We start from the raw sequence: 9,790 nt of genomic DNA on the forward strand, positions 1-9,790 counted from the left end.
CACTGATGCTTGGTGCTAGGACAGTCCCTTCCCTACGCCTGTAGAGCTCTGGTATGTTACTCAAGGCGAGCACAGATGTGATGTGTCTTCTCTAGGCTGTGTGTATTGCTATTGATTTTCGACCTCCTTGGCTGTGTTAGGGAAGGTGGTTTTTATTCTTTTGGCCTTTTATTCTTCAAGACATTTTCTGGTTTGCTTTATTTTTGTATTTAATCTCTCAGAGTTTGAGCATTTGTTTCCTCATTTTGATGCACACTGAACACTCAAATAAGTACCTTTTATATCTAAATAGTTGCACTCACCCAGTTATTTATCATACAGACTTGGATCTCTCAGAGTGGTTTTCATAGATGTTTTGATTTTATTGGGAGTATCCAATCCAGTGTTTGCAAACAGCTTTTCTGCCACTTAACAGAACTTTAACTTGTTGCTACCATGTTTATTTACTGCTTTAGGAAGCTGCTTCATTTTTCATAACTCCTTTCCCTGCAGCAAGTAAGTTCTAATGGCTTCAAGTGTGTCAGCTGTTCCTGAACACATTCACAACCACGTTCTGAACCAGTCTTGCTAGAGTTGTTTTTCCTTTGGCGGGCTCTCTGTCCAGCTGTATGTGCAGCAGAAGGATGGCTCGTGCCTCACTGACAGCTGCCTGCCTGTGGTGGGGTGACAGGTTACCCACTGGTGCTCTTGCTGCTGCCACAGCTTCACTGATCTCCCTCAGCATCCCCTTGTTGCTTCCCAGTCTTGCTGGGCAGTTCGTGATACTTTCATAGTGCTGGAATTGTACAACCTCAACAGGGAGAGTGTAAGTAAGTGGTAGGGATTTGGTGCAAGTATGAGCTGATTTCCATGTGTACTGAAGCTTCCTGTCCTAAAACACAGTCAACGGAGGAAAAATGAGCTGGTCTCTACTTCAGACTATCAAGGAATTGTTTGGGTGCTTAATAGATGTTTGCATGCCACTATTTCCAACCTGGTTTAAATTACTGGTGTTGTACCTGGTGCCTTCATTAGCACATCTCCAAGTCATCCTCATTGCACTTGTCTTTGAGTGACATCTTCCATTCTGGGCTCAGAACCAAGAAACTAAGATCTCAACAGACAAAGAGGCATCTTGACCTGCTGTTGGACAGGTTTATTTAGAACAACTTCTATTTCTTGCTAATGGGGGGAAAGCAGCCCCCATCCTGATGTTATTTACATGTATGAAGACATAATTATTACACAAACAACAGAATTGGGGTGACAGGGAAGGAAAGAGCTGCATGAGAGCAGTGGGATAATAAACATTTACAGTTGTAACTTCCCACAGTGTTCAGAGCCACTGGCTGGCACATTGAATTGAAACAGTGACAGCCCAATCTTGATGCACAGGGATCTCCTTTAACTCTTGCAGAGCTGTAGCTTCAGTTTGAACACCTCAAGGCTGAGCAGGAACTTTAAGCTGAGCTTTTTAGAGTTTGGTTTTTCTGCCAAGGAGCCAGACAGCAGCAGCCTACAGCAGTGTTTCTAATGGGTGATAGACATGTGGATTCATGTCTTGCCTCCCCCTGATCCAAGCTCTGTGTGTGGTTGTGCCATCAGCATCTATCTAGAGGAGGCTGTAATCAATGTGCAAAGTTGCCTAAAGGGGCCTTTGGGTGGCTTCATGCTTATGAATCAGGCCCTCAAACAGAATGATGACTTGGCAGAAATTTTGCTATGCTTTATGATTTGAAAGCCTTAATCAGTAGACAGCCTGATCACAAGTCCCCAGGATCACAAGTGTACTGGTTGGTTTAGGTTTTGTATGTAAAGCAGCCCAAGGTTAAACCATGGAGGTGGGTTTTTTGTCTGATTCAGTACGCAGACCGGTATTTAGAGGGCAGTGAGACTCTAGAGACTGGAGTAAATGAAGAAGTGCATCAGAACTGCATTCCTTTGAACAGATCTGAGGAGCATCAGTTTCCAGCTGCTCACACCTGGGAATGTCTTCATTGCTGTGGAGGTTACTGTACAGTCATGTCCATGAGCTCTGAGGTACTCTAGACAGAAGTAGGAGGAAAAGAGAATTATGAGGAAACTTTGGAGCACACACAGAAGTCTCTTCATTCTTTGGAGGCTTTTTTGAACTTATTTGTGGAAAGGTAACCAAGTGAAGTATCACAAGAGAGATGCTGACAGGCCATGTTCTCCCAGCTGAAACCATAGGCACAATTTCCATCCCCCAGCCCCCTTTTTCTTCAGTATGCACACAAGTCTCTCCATGCCCCTTTGTATTGTTGGTTGGGCAGGCTTAATATCTATGGGAGAGAGGAGTAAGATGAGGTTACTTCAATCAGAACAACTGATGTTTGTACAAGTGAAGGTTTTCCCAAGGTTGGACTGTCTACCAGTTCTCAGCCCCCACAGGGCTGGCAGGATTTAGAGTGTAATTCAAGTTCAGGTGATGACTTTCAGGCATGAGGGGTACAGAAAACCGTAAGAGTTCCTTTCCTGTTCAGTGCAGGGAAAACCTGAAATGTCCCAGGGACCTAGAGGCAGAGTCTGCTCCTGGGGGAAGACTTTTGTCTGCCTTTAGCCAGCTTAAACACTTGGGCACAGAGGCTCAGATAGCTTTACAAGGCTGCAAGCCTGTTACCACACATCTACATGCAGCTTCACAACACTCGTGGTCTGTCTGTTCAGACTAACAGGACTTAAGGTACTTGACAAAATTGAGTGGAAGTTTTTTCCCCTTAAATTGCAGCAAGCACCTTTTTTTATGGGCAGCAGTGGGAGTTGATGTCTCTGAAGGAAGGCCTTTAAACAGCTTAAGCAGTGTAGTATGTACAGAACAGAGCAGGGAACGGTACTCACCAGAGCATGGGGAGATGAAAAAGGGAGAAATATTTACATGAGCTTAGCCAGGGTGCTGGGAAGGCCTTCTAACCGACTGCTGGAGATGTCCTGAGGCCTGTGAAAGAAGAGAATAGGACAGTGAAGGTAGAATTGGGATTGAGGGAGAAATTCTTCATCTTTCCACTGGTATTTTAGTGGAATACGGGGTTGAGAAGACAGCACAGTGATGTGGTGCAGGCTGTTCCTATCTGCACCCTACTTGCCCACATAAGGGATGGGCTGGCTTATGGGCTCAGGTGAGAGCTTTATTCTTTCCCTTAGTGTACCTGAAAGATGAGACTCAATCCAATAGCTTTGTATCTGGAAGCCAGACAGCAGTAAGGACCGTGTCCTGCTCCTGCAGTGAGCAGATAACAAGCTGATTCCCACCTACCTCTGATTCTGCAGAATGGCTCCCAGGAAGTCCAGCAGCACCATGTGCTGGTGGTAGCGGCTGTCCATCAGGATGCTGTCAGACTGGCGCCTTGTCAGGAATTCGTGCACCCCCTCTCCTGGGCTGCTCTCACTGCTTCTGTCATGCAAAGATGAGAAACATCTTTGTTTCAGAGGTGCTTTTTAGTCCCTTGCTCAAAGTTTGGCTCTGCCTCAGCAGCACAGTGAGGAAACCTGCTGGGTCTGAGGCTGGGGCCATTCTGCTCAATTTCAGTAAGGAACTGTCAGCTCTATTTGCTTCTGTGTTAGAAGAAGGAGGGAAGCTGGCTTTCAAGTGATTAGTTGGTCTTATTTAGTGACAGGAACTGATCTATCCAGCCAGAGCTCCCCGAGTGTTCGTGGAGAGGCTGTTTTCTGTCTTCAAAGCAGGCCAGGGTTACCCATTTCCTACTGGTGAATGAGCTTTGCAACTATTAGTGCTTGTTGGTATTATGCTAGAGCTCTTAGCTGATCTGACACAGCCTTGGAGGATGTCGTGGTTTACGCCCAGCCGACAACTTGGAACCACGCAGCCGCTCGCTCATTCCCCCCCCGCTTCCTTCCTCCCCCCGCTCCCGGAGGGATGGGGAGGAGAATTGGAGGAATGTAACTCCCACGGGTTGAGATAACAGCACTCCAGTAACTAAGGTATAATACAAACCACTGCTGCTACCAATAATAATGATAAGAGGAATAACAAGGGAAGAGGACACAACCGCTCACCACCCGCCAACCGATACCCAGCCCGACCCGAGCAGCGATCTGGGCCTTCCGGGTGACTCCCCCCAGTTTCTATACTGGGCATGACGTGCTGTGGTATGGAATAGCCCTTTGGCCAGTTTGGGTCAGGTGTCCTGCCTCTGCTTCCTCCCGGCTTCCCCTCCTCTCTGGCAAAGCATGAGACTGAGAAAGTCCTTGGTCAGAGTAAACATTACTTAGCAACAACTAAAAACATCAGTGTTATCAGCATTGTTCCCAGACTGAAAGTCAAGAAACACAGCACTGCACCAGCTACTAAGAAGGAGAAAAAATGACTGCTGTAGCTGAACCCAGGACAGAGGAAAATATTAATTAAGCTGCTTAATGATAGTTGTGATTAGGGGGATCCGAGATACAGGGATGCAGGATGCCCTTTGGGATATGCAGCAGCAGGTGAGCTTGCTTCTGTTGCAGTAGAAGGCAGCTATTTCTGCTACATGGGTGAAAGAAACTGGCCAGTGTAATAAGCAGAACATCAGCCCTAGGCCAGCAAAGGGCTGTGGCTTACCCGAGGCGTTTGCCAATGATGGTCTGTAAGAACTTGCGGGCAGAAACCTGCCCCAGGAACTTGCGGTAGTTGTCGGTGAATATGGCATCAGCGTGGCGCTGCGTCCTGCGGGGAAAGACAAGCACAGGGTGTGCTCTCTGAGCTAGGCACCAGCCTTGCAGGTGAGAAGTGGATGTTTCAGGTAACAAAATGCACTAGATGGAACACTGCTGCTGTCAGGGACAGGTAACCACAGCAAATGGCTTTTGGTAGTGGACTGCGTTAGTGTTGGAGGGTAAAAGGATTTGGGGGAGCTCAGTCCTCACATGGAGGCAGCAGGCGAAATAAAATGCCTGTTAATCAGTATCCATGCTGAAACAAGTAAGGAGAAGTGCCTGAAAACAAGAGATGAGGTCAGAAAAGTAGTGGAAAGGGGTAGGAGAACCCTAGGCTGGGAGAGGGCAGAGCTGGGGCTGGGACATGACTGTGCTCTGCAGCAGCACCATTACCTCCTGGGAGGGCTGTGCCTGGGACAGGGTGACAGGAGCCTCAAGCAGGTCTCTAGCCTGTGGCTAGACCCAGGTTCCTAAATATCCACAAGTAAGGGGAGCACGAGCCACTTGGCTGGTCCTGCTGTTGTAAGAATGAGTCCTCTGTGCTTTAGAGAGAAATAACCATCCTCCATCTCCTGGCAGGGGTGGAAAGGAAAGGCTCTAACAACCTGCCAGATGGATTGCCAGGGCTTGGTGGATATTACATTCCTTGCAGGAGCCCTGGGTCTGTGACCATGCCCATCAGTACATCTCTGCTGCTGGGGGACAGCAGGATGCTGGACGTGGGTGATGGTGAGGGATGAGTGGCTCAGCTGGAGCCTGGCCCCTTCAGTGCTGGTGGGACTAAGCAACCTTCTGGCCTGCTCCTGGGCTGGGGGAAGATTGTAACCAGCGTACTCTTGCTGTAGCAGGGCTGAGAGGTGAGGTACAAACCTTTTCTCAGCAGCGTCTGTTAATAAACCCTCCTCCTCCTGTTCCTCTGCCGAGGGGTTATGGCTCTGCAATGGGCTGCTGTGCTGAAGCTGGAAGCTCATGGCCTTGCCAGCAACCAGCCCTGGACTGTACCTGCAAGAGGAACCCAGGGCATGCAGTGAGATGTGCTCAGTTGCCAGTCTTCCTGACCACTGCTCCCTGCTCTGCTTTTTCTTTCTCCTTCTGCCATCCCCATCTCCTCAGTAATGCAAGTGGTGTTTGTCACTCTCCTCAACTAGAAACTGCCCTGAAGCCATTTCAGCAGTGAAAAGATGGTTGATAGAGCTGCCTCAAACACACTTGCCCCTCGCTGAGTTCCCAGCACCTTCAAGCAAAATTCCAGCAATTCTAGTATTGTTATGCTGTGGCTTTTTGCACAAGGCTAAAGCATCTTCTATGGGATGTTGCAAATCCACATTATAGGGCCTTGTGCTTCCACTGATTTGTAGTAGGAAGTACACTAGGCAGCTGCTGAGTTCATGGATGAGAGAATATCTGCAGTTTTGAATTCAGTGCAGGTGACCTGCAGGCACAGACTGTAACCAGTGATGGAGCTGAAGGTGCTCTCTGCTCTGGACCTTGCCAGAGTTCCCTTTACAGAACCCAGCATTCAATTCTAAAACCATCTGGGCTGAAATATTCCACCAGGTGTCTGCTGCCTTTGGAAATCATCCCTAGGCTAATAGAGTACCCAGAAAATTAAGCCAGGGCAAAGAAACAGGCTTCACCAGCACACATACAGTTCATCCAAAGTGCTGGCAACCTTAATTTGGCACATGCTTATTTTGCACTAAGTCAGAGATGAGGCAGGAGTGGCCGCATGGCCAAAACACTCAGCAGCTTACCTGAGAGCTGGGTAGAGAGGAGAGGAGATAGAGCATGTGACCAAATGCAGGAACAGGAGCAGGGTGGCCTTATCCAGCATCTTCCACCCTTTGGAGTCACCTGAAATACAGAGCAGTCAGCCAGTGGCAGTGAGGGGAGGCCAAGTGCCACCTTTGTGTCACTCACTGCCTGCACAGGACCATCTGTGACCAGCCTTTGGAACCTCTCCTGCCCTCTGCTCTGCGAGGGATGTGTGTCTGCTCACACGGCTACAGCACAGGTCTGTGCCTAACAGCTGACTGGGCGGCCTTGATGGATGTCCTGAGATGGGGGAGAAACAGTGAAATCCAAATAGAAACCCTGGGCAGAGGGATAATACTGGCCTGGAGGTAACCCTGGCAAACCCACTGATCAAAGGGCTGAGCTTGGTTAGCCAAACAAACCACAGTAACTTCAGTCACTGTGCTTGGGTGGAGGTGGGGGGACTGGACAAAACACATCCCTTCAGGAGAGCTGAACTGCTGCTGTGTTGAGAGGAGCCCGCCCCCCTCCACTCGGTGAGGTGCCTTCGCAGCCCTGAGCACCGGCTTTGGTGGAAGGTGAGATGGAATCGAGCCGTGTGTGTCTGCCCTCTGATAGACACTGCTGTGCTTCATGTCCTGGGGCTGGGAATGACTCAGGACAGTGGGCTGAGGTTGCACACCCTCGGGAGCTTTTGTCTTCGCAAGCAAAGGACAGGAGGAAGGTATTTCAGTGAATGCTCTTCCTGAGTTTTGATTGAAAGCCATTGATCTTTTGCTCAAAAAAAAAAAAAAGATTCTTTAAGAATGTGGACAGAAATCTTTAAAATACCAAGTTTCACTGTTCTCTGTCTTATTTGATAGAAGAAAAGAGCAGAAAGATGTTTGATCTCTGTAAGAGAGAAGAAAAACAACCTTCCAAATATGTAACAATACTTTCTTTCAAAAAGAGCAGCTTCCAAATGGAAAGGGTTTGATTGGGCTTCTAATTGCCCAAGCAGACTTTCCAAGCAGTGGGCTTTACTGATGGTGGTGGTAGGAGGGGGCCCCTTCTGATGGAAAACATCAGCAGTGAGCTCTGTTCTACTGCTCGAGCATAGCTGCCTGCTCTCCTGGCTGTAGATAACACAGTGAAGGGAAGGCTGAGTAAGGACTGGGGGTCTTGCAGGTGGGTCTGATCTTGATACCGTGGAAGAGAAGAGAATTAGTGGCAGTGTCAGAAGTGCAGGGACAGCCACAGGGAAAAGTGGTGCATTAAGAAATGGGGTTTCATTCTCAGCCTGGTTCCTGCTGTTTGTGCTCTCAGCCGTTAGACTAGCAGCTTCCCCAACTGTTGCCCTGGGAGCAGCACCATTGCTCCTGGCTCCAGAGCTTCTTGTTAGCTCATGGCTTTCTCTGATACCTGGTCTGTTATGGAATTGCTCTGGCTGCCTCAGACAGCTGAGGAATGCTCAGAAGCAGCAAAAGAAGTGACTTTAAGAGACCTACAGGGCTTCTGGTTTTAGTGCAGGTTTCCTGCTTGCCCTCTTTTTCATTTGAACTTGAAAAGACATGCCTCTTCTGTGCACTCCCCTAAAAAGCTCCAAGATAAATCCCAAATGCAATCTTTCCACATAGAGGAAATGATCTAAAGCATCTGTTGGGGGGTACCAGGAGACTCTGGCACCTGCATCTATAGAAAGTGTCAACCAGGAGATTTAATCAGTCCCAGGAAAGCTGCTGTGTGAGCTGAGAAGTGTCCATGTAAATGAAAACCTAGCCCTTTTTATTTCCTAGGATACAGCCCCAATTACCACTTTCTATCTGGTTTCTCATCTTTGCCTGCTGGGTTTTCTCCAGAACCACTTTTTGTCCCTTTGAGATCTTTTTTTTTTCCTTTCTCTACTATTTCATGTTTTCTTTTTATTTTTTCTGGCTTTGCCTTTCTCCTCCTGTCTTCTCTCCCTTAACTCTACAATCTGCTCCTCATCCCAGCTTTTGGGGTATTTCTGTCCCCCTTTTTCCCTTGGGAAGGAGTCTGAAATCAGGGTCCTGCATCCCTTCCCAGAGGTGTCTGCTATTGCAGAGGAGACACTGGGAATTGAAGTGTCTCCTGCAACTTGACAGCTCTGCAAAACCTTGTCACCTTCACAGTTCCCCTGAGGTGAGGGACATCTTCCTCACCTCATCTGGCAGCATGTGCAAAAATGATTAATAAATTCCCCTTAAGATGAAGAGCTTTTAGCACCATTCCAGCAGATAAAGTGTGATAGCTTCATTCCACCCTGTGCAGCACTAACGGCAGCATTGTGGAAATGATGTCGGAGAGGTGGATAACTTCTGTCTTACTGGTTCTGAAACCCTGACCTGATCACTCTTAAAAATACCACTGTGTAGATGAAACGAAGCATTTACCATGCCTGCTGTTTTATAAAGTCCACACTTTCATAGTATGAAATCCTACATTAGAAAAGCAGAAATCCTTTTCAGTGCCTTGCTCTGCCTCGTTGTAGCTGGCTTCACGTTACCTGCAACAACACTGTTGTGTTTCTCCTCGTACTTTGGTTTGGCTCAAACACAGCTTTATCAGCAGGTGAGTAAAACACCCTTCATTTTCCACGGTAAAAGGAGCTCATATCAGTATAGCAAGAGAACTGTGCTACAGCCAGTAAGCATCTAACATGTTTTTACAAGGCTCATCTATATTGTAATTCTATTTGTTTGCATTTATCCTATAGCTCAATTATTGTTTCATTCTTGTTTCATATTGTTTCAATTATTGTTCATTCGTTCAACTTGGTACAAAGAAGTCTTGTGTGATACCAAGGCTATTGTACCTGCCAAAGCTGACTACTGATGCCAGTTGAATTGCATTTCAGTGTAATTTAACTGTCTCCAATTTCCAAATAGCCATTATCTTGTTACATGCACGTACAGAGGCTCACACTTACCCTTAGAAAACAGGCGCTTCCTCGATCAGCTCCTGCCCAGGTGCTTCCTTCCCCTGTTGCAAATACAACTTCTCTAGAGCTGCCCCTGTGGGTCCTGCAGGGTCTTGGGGACCGGACACGTGCTGAGTGGGGAGGTCACTCTCGGATCTCCCTCGGCTGTCCTCTGGCTGCCAGCGAGGTGCATCTCCTCCTTTTATACCTGTGCTCCCTCAGGAGTCCTGTGGGCTTCTACACGTCAGAGAATCAATTATCCTTCTGCATTTCCATGCCGTGTTTAGCATCCTCTTTCAGTGTGTATGCAGGAACACAGGCAGGGAGGTTGTGGGCAGAGGGTTATGCCTGTAGTCAAGGGTCATTTGCATGCTTTATCGTTCAAAGGGTGAAGAGCAAATAACAACAATAATCTGGTGGAGTGAATGGCAAACTTGCTTTGCAAGGTAAACTTCTCTTTCC

At 47.7% G+C, this 9,790-nt stretch overlaps 1 protein-coding gene across 1 annotated transcript; it reads right to left on the reverse strand.

Annotated features, from left to right (window-relative positions):
- Positions 1 to 2,871: 2,871 nt before the first annotated feature.
- Positions 2,872 to 9,405, reverse strand: GHRH (growth hormone releasing hormone). Its single transcript, XM_010020412.1, has 7 exons — positions 9,338 to 9,405; positions 9,042 to 9,045; positions 6,408 to 6,507; positions 5,524 to 5,655; positions 4,559 to 4,663; positions 3,254 to 3,391; positions 2,872 to 2,935 (listed from the first exon to the last, which is right to left on the reverse strand). Exons 3-7 carry the CDS (start codon positions 6,485 to 6,487, stop codon positions 2,872 to 2,874), a joined length of 519 nt encoding a protein of 172 aa, XP_010018714.1. The 5' UTR covers positions 6,488 to 6,507; positions 9,042 to 9,045; positions 9,338 to 9,405.
- Between the last annotated feature and the right edge of the window lie 385 nt (positions 9,406 to 9,790).

Source organism: Nestor notabilis, unplaced genomic scaffold (assembly GCF_000696875.1).
Source record: "Nestor notabilis isolate BGI_N333 unplaced genomic scaffold, ASM69687v1 scaffold15480, whole genome shotgun sequence".
In the NCBI taxonomy this organism is placed as follows: Eukaryota; Metazoa; Chordata; class Aves; order Psittaciformes; family Psittacidae; genus Nestor; species Nestor notabilis.

What these genes read in the sequence shown, in the direction of transcription:
- GHRH (XM_010020412.1), bottom strand. Translation starts at nt 6,487, where the DNA reads ATGCTGGATAAGGCCACCCTGCTCCTGTTCCTGCATTTGGTCACATGC. An exon ending in CCTCTCTACCCAGCTCTCAG is followed by an intron (nt 5,656 to 6,407) that starts GTAAGCTGCTGA and finishes TTCCTCTTGCAG; the next exon opens with GTACAGTCCAGGGCTGGTTG. An exon ending in ATCATTGGCAAACGCCTCGG is followed by an intron (nt 3,392 to 4,558) that starts GTAAGCCACAGC and finishes TTTGCATGACAG; the next exon opens with AAGCAGTGAGAGCAGCCCAG.